At 36.9% G+C, this 20,560-nt stretch overlaps 1 protein-coding gene across 1 annotated transcript; it reads left to right on the top strand.

The window, feature by feature from the left end:
• Nucleotides 1-38: 38 nt before the first annotated feature.
• Nucleotides 39-20,192, top strand: LOC310649168 (vomeronasal type-2 receptor 26-like; the record flags this gene model as incomplete). Its single annotated transcript, XM_083377476.1, has 8 exons — nucleotides 39-164; nucleotides 3,615-3,718; nucleotides 4,415-4,477; nucleotides 11,342-11,633; nucleotides 12,173-13,030; nucleotides 13,914-14,141; nucleotides 16,714-16,840; nucleotides 19,291-20,192. 8 exons carry the CDS (start codon nucleotides 39-41, stop codon nucleotides 20,190-20,192), a joined length of 2,700 nt encoding a protein of 899 aa, XP_083233602.1.
• Nucleotides 20,193-20,560: the final 368 nt, after the last annotated feature.

Below are 20,560 nucleotides of genomic sequence, written 5' to 3'. Positions count from 1 at the left end.
ATCAGGCCACTCACGTGCCTCAAAATCACCCCGTGGCCATGAATGCGATCTTCAGAGGCCTGAAAAAGGCCTCTGCCACTTGGATCAGCCATGGGGGGGGGCGCAAATTGCTCTGCAGCCCTAAATCCAGGCGGCAGGTGGCACCTTTCCCAAGCTGCAGCGATGTAAGTGTGATCTGCGCGGCAGGTGGGGGGGAATGGCGGCGATCCGCGCAGTGGGTAGGGGGAATGGCAGTGGCAGTGGCATGATTCACGTAGTGGTTGGGGGATTTCATGCCCCCCACATGGCCAATCCAGGTGGCAGAGGCCTTTTCCAGGCCTCTGGAGCCTGGATTGGGCCATTGAGGTGCCGCAAAAATAGCTCCGTAGGCTTACTTGGACTCATGCTGGCAGCTGCCTCCACCATCTGGCCTGGATCTTCCCAGCTCTTGGAGTTGTTCCCTCAGTGCAGAGAGAAAGAGAGCGAGAGCGCAGGCACACGTGGAGAGGTTGAGGGGAGCAGCCTGGCCCTCCCTCCGTCTGGGGTGATGGTGCGCGTGCCCACAGGGACGGCTCTATGTGCCACCTGTGGCACCCATGCCATAAGTTCACCACCACGGCACTAGTATATGGTAACAAAAATATTTTACCATTGTTGTACCAGATGGTCCCAAATGTCAATCAATACACTGAGGTTATTCAAGTACTTTAGAATTTTGGATAGATATGGATTGGGGTATTGGCCATGGATGATGATTTTGGGCACATGCATTTGCTGAAAATTGTACCATTGCTCTCCCCAAACAAAATTTGTTATGCTTTCATACTTAGAACACCCCAGTAGACATATGTGGATGAATACACACACTTGACTTCAATAGAGCTAAGATATGATTTTTTTTGTGGATCAAAAAGTTCGTGTATGCTTTGTATATAGAGTTTATCCATTCATGCAAAAACTGAGAGTGATCATCTTTCTAGCATCTTTGATTTGGAGAAGAGAACTCCTTAAAAGGGGACATATTTCAACATCAAAGTATGGAAGTGTCCTATTCAGTTTAATGTGAATGATGATCACCTGGATGTAATTTTTTTAAAAAAATCATTTATTCAGTTTTAAATATAAAAGGTTATAATATAAAATTACAACAAAAAGGGAAAAGTAGGGTGAAGGGGAAAGAAATTCAGATGTAGGGACAGAAATTCAGACGAAGGAAAAAGAATTCAGACCTGAGTCGATAGAGAGCTTTGAACCAGCCAGGCAGCCTTGTCTCCACAGAAAAAAGCCCTTTGAGCACTGCCTGCTGAACTTTTATTCACCTCCAGTATTACAAAAAACTCCATCCCTCTCATACAACATAGCATACATAGATAATTGGATACACGGTGAAAACTACTCAGGTACCTATGAGATCATACCAAAACAAGGTACTATATGAGAAAGCTTTATCATAGCGTTTCCCAAACCTCCCACATGCCACCCTTCCCATGAGCCAGGAGAGTGTGCTCTCACTGTAACCCAAGTGAAGGCCAGCTAAGGGGGGCCGGAAAAGCAGAAGGGTGAGAAACCAAATTCTTGGGAAGCCAAATTCTGGCCGTTCCCACAGTAGGGAGGGGGTAACAATGAGAAAAGCTTAAAATGGAGACAACTTACCCAAGCCAACATAAAAAAGTTACCTCCAACTCTTCAACATGGATACAATTATATAATAGAATAATTCCTTGTTTTAGTTTAACTAAAAGTAGATGCAAACCTAAAATATAAAAAGTATACATACCTAAGAATCAAATGATACCAATAAATAGTATCATGGTCTCTGATACTAAATAAATAGATATCACGCAATAACAATTCCATAACGGCACATAATAGTACTAGGTACTAATCAAATATCTATAAGAAAGCATCATGTACTTTAAATTTAAGCAAATGCTATAAAATAAATGTTGATCCAATTTGATCTAGTGGTTCAGGCACCAGGCTAGAAATATCTCTGTAGTCACTTTGAGCACTCTGATGCAAGTAAAACAATAGATGGCCAGCTCTTGAAAGTGGGTTAGGGTTAGGGTTATAAGCCAACATACTGAGTTTTTAACCCTACATGTTGCAGAAGAACTGCATTACAAAAACTCTCACACTTGACTCCTGCAGTTGTACATTCCATCACATTTTAGAAAAAAGACACAAAATATTTGATTTATAAAATTTTGGGTGAAGAATGTATTTCAGCAAGAGCAAAAGAAAGAAAAAGAAAGAAAGAAAGAAAGAAAGAAAGAAAGAAAGAAAGAAAGAAAGAAAGAAAGAAAGAAAGAAAGAAGGAAGGAACAAAGAAACGAAGGAAGGAAAGAAGGAAGGGAATTGTTTTGTATATAAATTTCCAAATGAATGTAGAAATTGTATTGACTGATGAACATGGTAGATGAATATTAAAATCACTCAGGGCAAATTACCAAAATATTTATTTGATTTTGATGGGCAACTTAGGGCAATTAATGTAGGCATAAAAATGAATCTAGTATACTAGTTTTACCTAGTATACTTTTCAGTTTTAATCAGTGCTTTTTTGGTAAAAGAAAAAGGTGCCGGAACTCACACATGTCATACAACCCGCCTTGCCTACCCTATAAGGTTCCGTCCAAAAAAGGTGCCGGAGCGTACAATGACAAAAAAGCCCTGGTTTTAATCACTGCTATCAATTTATTGTATAGGAGTGTTGACTTGTAAATTTTTCAGGAAATTTGATTAAAGGCCCATAGGACTTACATGGTATATATATATAAAAAGCAAAGCAAACTACACTGTATTTACAATAATTAAATACATACTTCTAGCCCTTTTCTCAAGAGAGATAAGCAAAATATTGAGAAATGGAGAGAACTTAATTGTTTCCCCAACTGTTATCAAAATTACAGGTTCCTTCTTTAGCATTACTGATGATATTAAACTCAATTTTCATAAAGTCAGCCTACCAGAGTGCTTTTGCCTATCTTCAAAATATAATTTGTTGAACAGTGTATAGAGAGCTAGCATTTGAAGCATTTCTATTCTAATCTTAATTTCATATTTCAATTTTTCTCCCATTATACCGATTGCTCAGATCACTTTTATATAAAGGAATTTATCTTTGCCACATGCAGAGATCATGGAAGAGAAATTAACAAATGGAAACTTTATTGACTTGAAGAAGCGGTTGTCCATGCAGAATTTTATTAATTTAATTTAAAGGAAATGAGGAAATCATCCTACTCTTCCAAGCAAAAAATGAAGATGGCAAAGTAGCTTCTCGGATATAAAACATTAAAAAAAAACACAACTGGCATTAGTTCAAAACACATTAAAAAACTGAAAGCAGCACAGAGAAACCAAAATTGAAATCTCTTTGGAGAAAATATTCCAATATTGTGGCAACTGTCTTAGAGGCCATATGTGTAAGATAATACAAATGATGCCATGGAGTTTAATGCATGTTTTTCTGTACATTAACAGCCATCTTTCTCTGGATGGAAATTGTCAACAATAGGATGGAGTTGACAGCGATGATGCTTCTTTTGTTCCTGTTCTGTACTTACAAAACATATGCTACCAATTGTAGCATTCTTCATGACCCACTTCCTATACCCCATCAATTTGTTCAGCCAGGAAATGTTATTTTGGGGGCAATTGTCCCTCAAGCCTTCTTCATTCATAACAGCCCTTCCTTCACAGAAGATCCCTCTCAGTCGTTGATCGATGAAGTGATGTAAGGAATTCTATATTTTTTCTCTTCAGACTAGTAAGTGCAAAATAATTCAGGGAAAAAGCAACAGGATTATAAAGTGATAAATTTTTGAAATTTTTTATACCCATAATGTCATTGAGAGTTTTCTATTAATTAGTTTTCTCTTTCTTTGAAATGTAAGAAGTTGCTTACTTGTTAGAAAACTCCATGTAACTTCACACATTGCATTAAATCTATGTACGATTCTACTGATGTTCACTTTATGTATCATAAATGATTTGTAATAGTTAATGATAATTTGTCAGATGGTCAGGCTAATAATAAAGCACTGCTTCTATCTATCTTCAAAATATCATTTCTTGAATAGTGTATAGAGAAGTGTCATTTGAAGTTTTTCTATTCTGATCCTCAAATAATATTCTGGTATTATTCTGACAGGAATAAGATACAAATAGGCATACTCTCCATATATGCTGATTAGATCTCTTTAGTGAAGGAATTTTATCTTTACCATGTGGAGAGATCATGGAAGGGAAAGTAAAGAGATGGAAGCTTTATTAATTGTAAGAGATGATAACCAACTTTGAATTTTATCTAGTTTAAAGTCAATGAGGAAAATCATCCCACTTTTCTCTTCCAAAAATATCCTTTGTTGAATAGTGTATAGAGTGAATAGTGTATTTCTATTCTAATACTCATATAATATTCTGGTTTTAGTCTGCTAGGAGTAAAATACAAAAAGGCATACTCTGTGTATTTGCTGATTGGCTCTACTTTTAGGTAAGGCAATTTATATTTACCATGTGGAAAGATCACGGAAGGGAAAATAAACACACAGAAGCTCTATTAACTGTTAGATATGGTAACCCATGCAGAATCTTATTTAGTTTAAAGTCAATGAAGAAAATCACCCCACTTTTTAATTCCAAAAGAAAAGAAAGAACAAAAGAAAAAAGAACTGAAGATTACAAAGTAGCTTCTGAAATGCAAAATCATTTCCCCCCAATAGCATTAATTTAAAGGGCATTAAAGAATTGAAAGAAGGTGTAAGTACAAACAGACCACACAGGCATGCACAGAGATTGCATGCACACAGTGGAAAAAAATGGAATCTGTTTGGAGAAAATTGTGGAAACTGTTTTAGTGGCCATATATGTAAAGATAATCAAAAATGATGCCATGCAATTTAATTTTGTAGAGATAGGAAAATTTTATGTATAGGAAAATTTATATTTCACTGGATAAGAGTTACCAACAATAGAATGGGGATGTTTGCATGATGCTCCTTGAGTTCCTATTCTGTATTACAAAATACAGGGCATTGATTGTACTATACCTGATTGAAGTAAGTTGATCCTCTTTTCTTTTTGACAGCCCTTTGAATAGATAATATAATGATGTTATCCATTCAATTGTGTTCACTCTTGCTGATTCTATGGGCCAAGTTTCTCCACATACCTAATAGAAAAGGAGATTCCTTTGGAAACAGATTCAAAGAACATTTTCTGTCTATGAGCTATGAACTGTTTCTTTCCAAAGAGAAATTACGGCAGGAGATAAAATAAAAGACAACTTTCTTTCTCTTTGGGGAGGTACAAATTATTTTGTCACTTCAAGGCAGGAACAAGCGTTGCTTTCTCCCAGTCCCTTCAGACACTCATTTGAAGTGACATTGAGTTTTTTTTAAACACTTCTAATATGGCAAATAGATGGGGAAGAAATGGAGGTAGTGACAGATTTTGTTTTCCTGGGCTCCAAGATCACTGCAGATGGGGACTGTAGCCAAGAAATTAAAAGACGCTTGCTCCTGGGAAGGAAAGCCATGGCAAATCTAGACAGCACACTAAAAAGCAGAGACATCACCCTGTCAACAAAAGTGCGTATAGTCAAGGCTATGGTCTTCCCAGTTGCAATGTATGGCAGTGAAAGTTGGACCATAAGAAAGGCTGAGCACCAAAGAATTGAGGCCTTTGAACTATGGTGCTGGAGAAGACTCCTGCGAGTCCCTTGGACTGCAAGGCGATCAAACCTGTCAGTCCTAGAGGAGATCAATCCTGACTGCTCTTTAGAAGGCCAGATCCTGAAGCTAAAACTCAAATACTTTGGCCACCTAATGAGAAGGAAGGACTCACTGGAGAAGAGCCTAATGCTGGGAAAGATCGAGGACAATAGAAGAAGGGGACGACAGAGAATGAGGTGGCTGGATGGAGTCACTGAAGCAGTAGGCGTGAGCTTAAATGGACTCCAGAAGATGGTAGAAGACAGGAAGGCCTGGAGGAATGTTGTCCATAGGGTCGCGATGAGTCGGACACGACTTCGCAGCTAACAACAACAACAATATGGCATGGCCACCTCACCACGGCCAACTAACTCACTGCGGCCAACTTACCAGTGCGAACTCACTGCACAACAACTCACCATGGCCAACCTGTGGGATAATTCGCTGCAGGACAATTCAACAATTCAATTTAATTATTTAGAATAATTAAAAAATATTTTAAATTTGCTATTCACATTTCATTTTGTCTCTCCTTTTGCATCCTTTCTTTAATGATTCTATTCCACCATTTCTTTGATATTATTTGAAGTCTTGTCCCACAGTGAATTGTAATGTGGCAAGTTGACATGGTGAGTCCCCTTGTAATGAGACAAAGCATAGCAACCATTTTGAAGAGATTAGGTTATTTAAGGATTTCAGGATCAATTCTACCTGTTGCTGTTTACTTTCAACACCTGTAGTTTGAAATGGCTGCTTATCAGTTAACTGTAGGGCTGGTTCTATGAACTATTTTGAACTTTGAGGCATACAGTCTTTTTCATGTATATACTTTTTATTTGTTTCCAAAGTTCGAATATAAAAAAAGAATACAAAACAAAGCCAGAAACAAAGTAAATGAAGTGTATAGGACAAAATATTAAACATACACATAAAATGCCCCCGCCCCCCATTGAGTACTGATAAATATATTTTGGCAAAAATAATTGTTTTCCACTTGGAAAACAAGTCTACAATCTATATTTGCAAATCTATTATCTATAGGTCAAACTATTTGACCTGTCATTAATTTACTATATAAAAAATAGTTAAAAGATGATCCCAACAACAAAGCTAAATTTTAAAGTCCTTTGTTAACAATCTATTATTGTATTTGATTCACGGAAAATTCACAAGCAGCTTCTAATCTTTCAAAAACCCACTATGATCATAATGTCTAATGATTCACTCCAGGATTAAATAACATCTATGGATTCATAATAATAAAAATAACTCTTTTCAATTTATCGTCTTTACTTTTCTTTAAAATTAGAAGTGGAATCTTTTCAAACAACTGCTCCTTGTTCCCAAAGGATGTGAGTCTCCATTGAAGATATTTCCACAGTACTTGTTGTTCAGTAAATTTTCCTGAAAATTGGGACACAATGTCTCTTGACAGCTGTTTTCTGGCTGCATGTAATGGCTCTATTCTGCAGACTCCATCAGCTTTCCTGAGATGGTCCAGTTCATTAATGCCTCTTTCAACCTGCTGTAGCAAGGGTCCACTTTTCAAAGAAAGCTCCTTTTCTTTCAAATCTGTTAACTTCAAATTAATTTCCAGCCCATCCAATTGTATGACTGATTTAACTATTGTTGCCTATATCTAGATTTCTTCTTTGGGATGATGTGAAATCATTAGGAATTCATCAAACATTTTATCTAATTTTGTATTTAAAGCTTGTAAGTAAAAAAGCATTGTTATTTAAAATATATAAAGAATGGTTGCTGGAATTGGATATGTCTAGTATAATGAAGAGAAGGACTAGGGGTGACATGATAGCAGTGTTCCAATATCTCAGGGATTGCCACATAGAAGAGGGAGTTAAACTATTCTTCAAAACACCTGAGGGCAGGACATGAAGCAACCGATGGAAACTAACCAAAGAGAGAAGCAACCTAGAACTAAGGAGAAATTTCCTGACAGTCAGAACAATTAATCAGTGGAACAACCTGCCTCCAGAAGTTGTGAATGCTCCAACACTGGAAGTCTTTAAGAAGAGATTGGACAGCCATTTGTCTGAAATGGTATAGGGTTTCCTGCCTAAGCAGGGGGTTGAACTAGATGACCTCCAAGGTCCTTTCCATCATCATCATCATCATCATCATCATCAACAACAACAACATTATTATTATTATACTTTTATTTATAAAACATGAAACTCAGTCAACTGAACACTCAAATTGACTGGCACTAATGGTTGACACGGGTTGCTGCCAGCATCCTAGGTATCAACCAGCTATCTCCTTAAAATGTAAGGTGTTCTGAGTAGCGCAGTGTTTTGTAACTTTGCTGGAGTTATTGCAGGAAGCTGCAATTTCTTGATGTATTTTGCAAAGTTTTTGGACATATTTCCCAGTGCCCCGATGAACAATGGGTATCATTGTTACACATTTCATCCATAATCACGCAGTTTCAATGGCCAGGTCGCAGTATTTCATAATTTTTTCCAGTTCTTTTTCTTCGACTCTGGCATCTCCTGGTACAACAATATCAATCAGCTGTACGCTTTGGTTCTCTATGACTGTAATATCTGGCATATTGTGTTCCAAATGGCGAATAGTCTGTATTCGGAAGTCCCACAAGATCTTCATCCTCTCATTCTTGACAACTTTTTCCACCCTATGTTCCCAGACTTTTCGGACATAGGCAAGTCATATTTTTTACACAATGCCCAGTGGATTAGTTTAGCAACTCGGTCATGTCTAGCTTTGTAATCAGTTTGCATGATTTTGCTGCACTCACATATTAAATGTGAAACAGTTTCAACTTTGTCATTGCAAAGTCAACAATTTGGATTGTCAGTAGATTTTTGTATCTTTGCTTTCATGGCATTAGTTTGTAGTGCTTGTTCTTGAGCAGCCAGTATTAAGCCTTTCATTTCTTTCTTGATGGTTCCCATCTTAAGCGATGCCCATGTCAAGTTGTTATCACATTTTCCTTCAATGTTTTTCAAATGCTGTCCATGCAAAGCTTTGGTTTTTCCATCTATTTAATCTGTCATCCAGCTGTTTTTCCTTACATTCTGCCTTTGTTTCTGTTATTTTGATAATGCTCTCTGTTTTCATAGCCTGCAGCAATTTTTCTGTACTTTGATTCACATAGTCATTCAAACTTCATTTTTCTTCTTCTACAGTTTGGTGGATTTGCATTAGCCCTCTGCCCCCTATTCTTCTTGGCAGGTACAACTGTCGATGTCACTTTGTGGATGTAGAGCATGGTGCATGTTCAAAAGTTTACGTGTTTTCCGGTCTAAGTGTTCCAATTCGGCCAATGTCCAGTTGATAATTCCAGCTGGGTAGCGTATCACTGGGACTGCCCATGTATTAATGGCTTTAATTATATTTCCAGCATTCAGCTTTGATTTTAGTATTTTGTGGACTCTTCTGATGTATTCCTTTTGTGTTGACTCTTTGACTTTTCCATTCAAGATGTTATCTGCTTCCAATATGCCTAGGTATTTGTAACCATCATCCTTTGCTAGTGCTTTCAAAATACTTCTGTTTCCCAGTTCTATTCCTTCTATTTTTTTCATTTTTTTCTCATTGCATGGATAATATAGCACATTTTCCAAGTCCAAAGTCCATTCTGATGTCTCTGCTAAACAGTTGAACTGCATCATCCATGTATAGTAGATGGTTTATCTTGCCATGCTGGCTTGATATGTGGTATCCCAGTTTTGTGTTTTGTAATATTATTGTCAATGGAATTAATGCGATGTTGAACAGTAGTGAAAGTGAGTCCCCTTGGAAGATTCCTCGTCTGATGTTGATGATATTATTATTATTATTATTATTATTATTATTATTATTATTATTATTATTATTATTATTATTATTATTATTATTATTATTCTATTGCTGTCTGCATCTGGATGTCTTCTTTTGGATACTATGAAATAATTAGGAATTTATCAAACATTTTATCTAAATTTTTATTTAAAAATTGTAAGTTGGCAAACATTGTTTTTTCAAAAGTTTCCAAGAAGGCTTTAACATTTTAAACATCTGCGTCCTATTTCTTGTTTATATCTCTTTTTGTTGAGAATTGTATAGAATATATAATATCAAATATTCAAAATCCTTCATTTATCATTGCTTTGATTTTACCGTAGTCCAAGTCTCTCTTATATCTAAGCATCAAGGACAGAGAGGATAGATATTCAATAATAATTTTCACAACAGGGATAGGGAAAAAAGGGAAAGTTCCCACCTTTTTTAAAATAAAAAAGCAAGAATATATACAAAAGCAAAATCAACCAATGGAATTCTTTTAGAAAGGCTAACAAAATGGAAACTCCATAGAGTAAAAATCTAGTATAAAGCAGATCAAGTCACTGTCACTGCAAAAAAAAAAAAAATCCCTCATGCCCCTGATTTCTTTCCAGTAAATATAAAGTGTTTTAAAAATCTGGAATGAAACAATAAAAGTTTACATTTGCAATCAAGCAAAGGAGTACAGAGCAAATCAGCATTCAGCCAGGGTATTAACCATTAAACTTCAAAAGGTGATGTTAAAACAAAGCCACACCTAAAAATACAAACAGCGAATAGAAAAGCTGGAGACCTGACTGGCTGCTTTTAATGAGACTCACAATCCTCTAGATTTCTCTTCTCAGGCAAGTACAGTCATCAAAGGGTTATCACTGGTCATTCCTAGGAGTTCCTGTTCAAATCTGGGGAACTGGGTTTGGCAGCAAAGTCAGCTGTTTGTCGGCAGAGAGGGGAAAAAAATGCCCCGCTGCTCAGAGAGCCACTTTCTGGTGATCTCCATGGCATACAATATCATAGCTTTGAGTACACAAGTAGAAGAGAAGGCTAGCAATAGCAATAGCACTTAGACACATATAGTGCTTCACAGTCCTTTACAGTCCTAAGTGGTTTACAGAGTCAGCGTATTGCCCCCAACAATCTGGGTCCTCATTTTACCCACCTCAGAAGTTGTTGTGATTCAGGGTCAGCCTGTGGGTTCGGCAGTTGGGTCGGACGACTCAGAGGAGGAGGAGGGGGGTGTTGAAGACCTTGCTGAGGGGGTTGAAGATCTTGCTGATGAGAGCCCTCAGCCAGGCCCCTCCCACTTGGTCACCACGGAGACCCAGCTGTGTGAGCCTGACAGTGTGGATGAAGATGACCCACAGCTGGCCCTGTTCAAGGACGCCCGACGCAGGAGGCAGTCAATTAGGAGTAAACAGAGGAAGGCAATGGGGCTCCTCGGAAGGAGGCAGAGAGAAGCCACACCCTGAACTCTATATAAGGGGAATGTGTGGGAGGGCTGGTTTGCTGAAGGCAACCGCTTGGATAGTTCCTGTTTCTTAAAGCTCCTGTTTCTTGGTTTGTGTCTTGTTTGTTTTTGTAGCTATAAATTTGGCAGGCGTAATTCCAGCCTCTTGCCTTCTTGTAAAATGGGTTGTCCCTGCCTTTTCTGCAGGGCCGGTAGCAGGCTGGTACAGAACAGAAGGATGGAAGGCTGAGTCAAGCTTGCACCTGTGAAAATCAAACTGCTGGCAGTCAGCAGAATTAGCTTGTAATGCTGAATTCTAACCACTGTGCTACTATGGTTCTTAGGAGATACTTATTATGTTGTTTAATTAAATTGATAGTTTTTATTGCAGTTCTCTGCCAAAGATGTATCAGCACATCCTTGCTTTGGTGTTTGCTGTAAAGGAGATCAATAGCAATCCTGAGCTCCTACCGAACATCACACTGGGTTTCCACATTGTGAACCACTACTTCCCTGCGAGGATAACCTATAAGGCAACCTTGAGTTTACTTTCTACACAGCAGAAGTTTGTTCCCAACTTTACTTGTGATTTAAAGAAAACACTTATTGCTGCCATTGGAGGACGTATGACAGAGACCTCATTCACTATGGCCACAGTCCTTGCTAACTACAAGATTCCACAGGTAGATCTTTGAGATGGCTCCCTGGAAATGCCAAGTTTCTTTAATTTCTTCCATTCTTAAAGCACCTTTAGAAATCTTTTCAAAGTTCACATTCATAGGGGAAAATCTAGGAGAACTCTGTATTGAGTTAATATAAATATGAATAAACTATATGAATGCTTAAATATTTAGAAACTAAGAACTCTTTGAAGTTTCCTCCAAATATTGAATATTAGCAAACTCCTGTTGAAATTCAGTTTTAATGTGGTTGGTCCACTACATGCTACTTCAGGAAATCAAACTAGAACGCTTTTGCTGATCATAAATACCTGGCTTTTGATCTTGTACTACATTTTAAGTGTTTCTACAATCAGTTAAAATGGGCTCAGAAACATACAGGCAACTCTTTTAAATGACATAATATTGCATGTGTATGAACTGAAATGTATAATTTCACCAACACTTCAGTGCTGACTTTCTTCCTTAGCTACAATGAAAATGAATCCCATTTCATATTCTTATGTAATTATTCTGATTATTTGGTATATATTACCTTTCAGCTTGCCTATGGAGAATTTTCTCCAGTACATGGTGAGAAAAATATATTTTCATCGTTGTACCAGATGGTCCCAAATGAAATGCATCAATTCACCGGGATTATTCGATTACTTCAGCATTTTGGATGGAATTGGATTGGGGTATTGGCCGTGGATGATGACTATGGGGACATGTTTTTGCAGAAAATTGAACCATTGCTTTCTCAAAACAGCATTTGTTATGCTTTTATACTTAGAACACCACCGAAGGCATTTATAGATGAATATATTCATTTGATATCAATGGAGTTAAGATATGATCAACTCTATATGGAGCAGAAAGTCAAAGTGTGTTTAATCTATGCCCTAACTCCAGCCATGGAAAATCTGAGATTGATCATCCTTCTAGCATCTTTTACTTCACTGCCAACTTTGGGTAAAGTGTGGATTGTTACATCCCATTGGAATTTTGAAACACTGTCTCTTCACAGACTTTGGGATAGACAGAGTTTCCATGGTGCCCTTTCGTTCACAGTTCGCTCAAAAGAGCCACCTGGATTCCAACAATTTCTTCAGACTGTAAGGCCATCTTGGGTGAAAGAAGACAATTTCATTCAGAATTTTTGGGAGCAGGCATTTGAGTGCCCATTACACATTTCTAGGATAAATGAAAATAGCAACCTATTATGCACTGGGGATGAGAAGTTAGAGAATGTGCCAAGTATATTATTTGAAATGAGCATGACTAGTCACAGTTACAACATTTATAATGCAGTATATGTTATGGTACATTCTTTTCATGCCTTACTCAAGTCCAGATCCAGATGGAGAAATGCAACAGGAACAGAACGATTAATAATTCAGAATTTAAAACCTTGGCAGGTACTTTATTTTATTTTTTCTAACACAAAAAATTGTTTGTTTAATTGCATCATGTAGTGGTGCTACTACACAACACTGTTATACCAATGAATCCTGTTAAATAAAAAACACTTCATTTTGCAGAAAATAAAAGCTTTTACATCAGTAGTTGTATTGCAGGGATATTTGTTTCCAAATTGGGGAACAATGTAACTACTAATTTAAAAGGTTATAATTGCTTTAGGTAGGGAAGTGTTCTTCTATTCTACAGAATGTATAGACTTTTTTCCAGAGATGGTCATTGTTTTTTCCCCCCAATAGATGTAGTTTTACACATTAATTTGTTTTGAATTTCATAGAAAACATACCAAACTGTGAAGTAATGTTGGGAAAGTGGGAAGTGGGAAAGAATAATATATTAAGCTTTATTTTCTTATTTGGAGGTTCAGAATGTAGTAAAGGTAAAACCATGCTTTCTAAAGTTCAGATTCTAAAGTTCTAAAGTTTGGTTTAGGTTATTATATGTAGATGATGGATATCTATGTCAATGAGGACTGGCAACTTTGTAATGGTATTTGAGAAGCACTATTTGATTATTCATTATGGAGTGCATTCAGATGCTATGCAACCAAAAAACTGCAGGTTTTCTAATTTGGCCAATCTAAGGTCAACTGGTGACCTTAGACCAGTCATTCTCTCTTAGAAGAGAAAGGATGCAAGGGCAAACCAATTCTGGACATCTTGCAAAAAAAAAAAAACCTGCAGAGAGCTGTCCAAACAGTCAAAGACACCCATAATCCTCATTTGCATTTTTCATAGCAGGATAGTTCACTTTCATATAATTTTATGTGATTGTGATTTCAAAGTCTTGCTGTTACTTTCTTTTATTTTTTAAAAAATATAGTTTCATTCTTTCTTGAAAAGCATCATATTCAACAACAGTATGGGAGACACTATTACATTTGATGAAAAGAAAGAACTGATTATAGGTTTTGATGTTGTAAACTGGATTACTTTTCCCAATAATTCCTTTTCTCGAGTCAAAGTTGGAACCTTGGAACCTCGGGCTCCACCAGGCAGAGAATTAACTCTTAATGACAATCAAATTGTCTGGCACAGAAGCTTTAACCAGGTGAGAAGAAGCTGCAGATTCTCAACTAATAACAAAAGTACTCTTTCAAATACATGGCAGTAATGGAAGAAAATGACTTTTCTGTCTTTTGGAGCTTTTCTTTTTTAAATCTTTTTCAAAATTTTATTCAAAAAAAGTTAAAATACAAGTTTCCAAAAATGTTTTTAAGGAAACAAAAAGTACAAAATGAACAAGACATTTTAAAAAGTGCATATAAAACTATCACATATACACATATTATCCCCTCTAGTTGAACACTAATATATTAAAACAATGTTAGTTTCCCATCCCTTGCGAAACAGGCCCCTCCAAATTTTAAACTACTAATTCTATTTCCAAAGTATTAATCTGTCATCTATATGCTATATTAATGACAAAATAGCTAACAGGAACAACAACAATAATGATAATAATAAAGATTAAACTTTCAAAATCTTCTGTTAACAAACTGTTATTGTAATCAACCTATAGCATTTACCATGGCTTCTTATCTATCCCAGATTATCTCAAGAGATAACACTGATTCATCCTGGATCAAATATTCACATTTGTTTCTTAATTCCATCTCTTATCAATTGTTTCCTGATTAAATGTGATAAATCCAATCTACAAAGTCAGTCTGTATTCCTAAAAACGTCCAGATGAGATGGTTTTCCAGTTAACTGTGATAAATCAGTTTCCCAATCTTTTTCAAACCTCTTAAGGAAAACCAATTTATCACATCTATTCAGTTTTCTACTGTTGTAAAAGACTGCAGGCTTGAATTTTAGAGAGGCATGTGCAATTGAGTCTGTTCTAAATCTTTAAGGTCCATGTTTCTTTCTGCTACTTTCAGATCACAGTCCTTTTGTGAATCTGATTTATCTACAGTTACTTGTATCTGAATATTTTCTGCAGCCATTATCACTTCATCAAAGTCTTTCAACTAGGGATCATATATTACCAAATGGTCTTTTTTCAGATACCAGCCACATTACCTTGTCTATAATCTGATAATTGTTGCTCAGTGTAACTTAGTAATGGTAAGTAATAGAATTTTTCAAAGACAGGAATCAAAAAATGTTGAAGTAACATCCCACAGAATGAGAAAGTAGACAGAAAATCAGGGAAGATATTTTCTGGATATTTTAATCCACAGTTAAAACCAAGATTAAAAAAAAAGCTACAAGTTTTTGCAAATGAATAAAATACAAAATCCCTTTAGTCCACTAAAAATACAAATCAAGGGAAAGCACTTTCACTACTCAGGAATACACCATGATTTCCTTATGGAAAAACAAAAGTTATTCAAAACAAGAAAATAGATCAAAGGAGAGAGACAAAAAACCAAAAACCAGGGGGTCCAAACAGGGGTTTAAAATAAATTAGCATTCAACCAGCCAGTCAAATTTTAGAAATGAGAAGCAAAGAAAAACAGAAATTTAAAAAAGTGAAGTTCAAACCCACACAAGCTTAAGAAAGTGAACTACCGAGAGGAAAGATGGATGACCAGTGATTTTTCAACCATGTCCACAGGGGAATGCAATCTTCAAGATTCCTCTTCCCAGCTGGGTGCATGGTTGTCTGAAAGATGCCATAGGTCATTCCTATGTGCTCCCATTCATGTCCAGAGTACAACACTGCCAAAGAATCAGCTTTGACAGCAAAATCAGCAGATTGTCAATAAGAGAAAAATATTACTTACCATTCAGTAGCCATTATGGGGAAGAGTTGATGTTGGACGTTTTCAAGGTGATGAGCCAGAACACTTTTTATATAGTATTGAACATTAATGACTCCATGGCAGGTTTATGGCAAATGCTTCCAATAGTGCTTGGAATACACGGATTGCCAATGAAACTACACATAGTACTAGACTTACAATGGGTCATTTAACACTCTTCAAAATTTGTTATTGACTGGAAAAAAATCTATTTATGACCTGTCTTCATAGTTGAGACTGTTGCCTCCATTGTTGTCACATGATCACATTTGAGGCACATGGCCACTGGCTCAGATTTATAAACAGCTGCAGTGTCCCTTGGTCATATGATCATGATTTGCAGACTTAGTTTCTAGCAAACACTGCCCATTTGGCAGAATTATTTTTTTAATCAACACGTGCTTGAATTAACAATAGTGATTTAGGTTACATCCATTTTAAAAATGATTGCAAAATTGAAATTTTCCCATAGTGGCTTAACTTCCAGCTGCAACATCTTATGACTAAAATTCTGCATCCCATTGTGGTTGTATGTCGGGACCTACCTGTAATATCACATTCTATTTTTAAACATTCCGGATGCAAAAGAACCTGGATTGCATTTGCTCATGTTCAGAAAAAATATTAACTAATGAATCTATTAGGACTAATCCAAACACCTGCCAGATCCTATGAAAATATAAATTTCAGCCATTCAGGTCCTCTTTTAGAACATCCAAATAAGTCAAAGCAAATCCTTCTCATTTACTCAAGTTTCCTCATTTTTATTTTCTTCTGCTTCTTCATCCTGGTTGTGGGTTTCATTTTTGAGAAAGCTGTATTAATGCAGGTATTTTATCTTTTGATTTTCTCACACCTTTTACTGTTCAGGGGCTTCCTATTTCTGTGTGCAATGACCATTGCTATCCAGGCTCCAGGAGAATGAAGAAGGAAGGAGAGAAATTTTGTTGCTATGATTGTGTGCCATGTTCAGAAGGGCAGATCTCTGATGATATAGGTAGGCAAGAGATGTGAGGACTTTGGCTAAGTGGCCAGCAAAAATCCAGTCCAGATTTATTTAAGGAGAATTACAGGTGAAACTCAAAAAATTAGAATATTGTGCAAAAGTTCATTCATTTCAGTAATGCAACTTAAAAGGGGAAACTAATATATGAGATAGACTCATTACATGCAAAGCAAGATAGTTCAAGCCGTGATTTGCCATAATTGTGATGATTATGTTTTACAGCTCATGAAAAACCCAAATCCACAATCTCAATAAATTAGAATATTGTGAAAAGGTGCAATATTCTAGGCTCAAAGTGTCCCACTCTAATCAGCTAATTAAGCCATAACACCTGCAAAGGGTTCCTGAGCCTTTAAATGGTCTCTCAGTCTGGTTCAGTAGGAATCACAATCATGGGGAAGACTGCTGACCTGACAGTTGTGCAGAAAACCATCATTGACACCCTCCATAAGGAGGGAAAGCCTCAAAAGGTAATTGCAAAAGACGTTGGATGTTCCCCAAGTGCTGTATCAAAGCACATGAATAGAAAGTTATGTGGAAAGGAAAAGCGTGGAAGAAAAAGGTGCACAAGCAGCAGGGATGACCGCAGCCTGGAGAGGATTGTCAGGAAAAGGCCATTCAAAAGTGTTGGGGACTATCACAAGGAGTGGACTGAGGCTGGAGTCAGTGCATCAAGAGCTACCGCACAGAGACGGATCTGGACATGGGCTTCAAATGTCGTATTCCTCTTGTCAAGCCGCTCCTAAGCAACAAACAATGTCAGAAGCGTCTTACCTGGGTTAAAGAAAAACAGACCGGGTCTGCTGCTCAGTGGTCCAAAGTCCTCTTTTCTGATGAGAGCGTTGCCAAGAGAAAGATGAGAGACATGAGACCGAACAATGCAGAAGAGCTGAAGGCCGCTATTGAAGCATCCTGGTCTTCTATAACACCTCAGCAGTGCCACAGACTGATAGCTTCCATGCCACGCCGCATTGAGGCAGTAATTGCTGCAAAATGGGCCCAAACCAAGTACTGAGTACATATGCATGCTTATACTTTTCAGAGGTCCGATATTGTTCTATGTACACTCCTTGTTTTATTGATTGCCTGTAATAAGAGCCTTGGTGGAGCAGTGGGCTAATGCCTCCTTAAGTAACACCAGCTGCCTGCAATTAGTGCAGGTTCGCATCCCACCAGGCTCAAGGTTGACTCAGCCTTCCATCCTTCCGAGGTAGGTAAAATGAGGACCCAGATTTTTGGGGGCAATTAAGCTGACTTTGTAATAATGCCACTTGGGGTGTGTGTGAAAGCCCTAATAAGCAGGCATATACATGGAATGAAGGCTACTGCTAAGCTTGTAAGCCGCCCTGAGTCTTCAGAGAAGGGCGGGATATAAATGGAATTAAAATAAAAAAAATAAAAAAATATTCTAATTTTCTGAGATTGTGGATTTGGGGTTTTCATGAGCTGTATGCCATAATCATCACAATTATGACAAATTACGGCTTGAACTATCTTGCTTTGCATGTAATGAGTATATCTCATATATTAGCTTCCCCTTTTAAGTTGCATTACTGAAATAAATGAACTTTTGCACGATATTCTAATTTTTTGAGTTACTCCTATATATGAACAACAGAAAAAACAATCCAAGACAAGAAAAAAGATTTCCCCTCATAATATTCTCTCTTCTCTTGCTTTTTCTCCCTCTATCTTTTTCTCTCATTTATCTACTTCTCAGGCATTAATGTATGAAATTAAAATTTTAAACAAATTTTTTTTATGACATATTGTAGTGTAATCAGCAGTGCATACATGAATTTTAGTGGAATTCGTTCATAGGCTACAACTGAAAATATTAAACTTTATCTCATAGTCAACTTAACATAAACCACAAATTAACACATAAGATATGAAAAAATATAATCCAGTGAAGCACTATTCTCTTTACATCTGCAGTAATATGAGAATTTACTCTTTTCCAGAAAAAAAACCAGTTTTATCAAATGAAAATAGTCTATGATCTCTTAAAATTTTTAATTTGGGTATTCCGATTGATTTCCATAGTTTAGATAAAATCAGGTTCTCCAATTTTTTATTCCATCTATTACTTAAAATACCATATCAAATTTATCTATTAGTACAAAGTATTTCATCAAATTTAGTTGGCTCTGAAGCTGTAAATACTGCTAATCCAAACTGGAATGGCACTTAAGAGTTAATAGTAATCTCCTCATTTTACAAATGAACAGAGGGAACAGGAAACGGTTTTATTTGATTTCCAAAAAACATCCTTAAATATATGTTATGAGACTGATGTATGTGTTTGCATTAAAAAAATAATTGCTATCCTTTCTTTACAAAATAGGTAACTGGTATCAATATCAATTGTACTCTGTATATTTAGTACTGATAGAAAGTTTGGTATATTGGAAAATTATATTCTTTTTTCTTTTTTCCAGATATGGATGTCTGCATGAAATGTCCAGAAAATGAATATCCCAACAATATCCAAAATCAATGTATCCCCAAAGTGTCTACCTATTTCTCTTATAATGAACCTTTAGGAATCCTCTTTATTACAATGGCTCTTGTTTTCTCTTTGATTACAATCTTTGTGCTTGGAATCTTTTGGATGCATCGAGAGACTCCAATTGTTAAAGCCAACAACTGGAGCCTCACTTGTATCCTCCTCCTCTCCCTTCTCCTCTGCTTCCTCTGCTCCTTCCTCTTCATGGGAAGACCTGAAAAGATGACCTGCCTTCTCCGGCAAATGACCTTTGGCATTATCTTCTCAGTGGCCCTTTCGTCTGTATTGGCAAAAACCATGACTGTGATTATGGCATTTGTGGCAACCAAACCAGGATCCAAAATGAGGAAGTGGGTAGGGAAAGGACTGGCTAATTTTATTGTCCTTTTGGGTTCCTTCATCCAGGTGGGAATTTGCACTGTTTGGCTGAATACCTCTCCCCCTTTCCCAGATACAGACCTGCACTCACTGAAGGGAGAAATCATAATGGAATGCAATGAGGGCTCAATGATCATGTTTTACTGTGTCCTGGGTTATATGGGATTCCTGGCTATTGTCAGCTTTAATATTGCTTTCCAAGCCAGGAAGCTGCCCAGCAGTTTTAATGAAGCTAAGTTTATAACTTTCAGCATGTTGGTTTTTTGCAGCGTTTGGTTATCATTTGTTCCAACGTACCTGAGCACTAAAGGGAAATACATGGTAGCTGTGGAGATCTTTTCTGTCTTATCTTCCAGTGCTGGTTTACTGGGGTGTATATTTTCCCCCAAATGTTACATCATTTTACTGAGACCTGAGATGAACAAGAAGGAACATTTAATAAGGGAAAAAACATAAGTGGCTTTTTGTATTCAGATTTAATGAAACATGTTTACATTATTTGCAAAGTGTTCTTTTCTGGGGATTTTTTGTTTACCTTGCAGGAATTTGGAAGGATATCCCACACCTTGATTTAACTTCATTCATATGCAAAACTTGATATGGAGAAAAGAAGTTTCAAGATCAAAGAATGGATTTCTCCTATCCAATTTGATGTGAATGATGATTAAATTTTGATTAACATATGTTCATATATGCCCAATTCTGAAAGAGTTGTCATATAAAAATGCAGAATTTTACAAGGTTGTGAATGGTCCTATTGCAGGGGTCCCCAACCCACAGGCTGTGAACCAGTACCAGGTTGCGGCATGCCAGCAACAGGGCTG

The sequence above is a fragment of the Vipera ursinii genome (genome assembly GCF_947247035.1).
Source record: "Vipera ursinii genome assembly, chromosome: Z".
Lineage (NCBI taxonomy): Eukaryota > Metazoa > Chordata > Lepidosauria > Squamata > Viperidae > Vipera > Vipera ursinii.
This window is presented reverse-complemented; position numbering and strand designations above follow the sequence as displayed.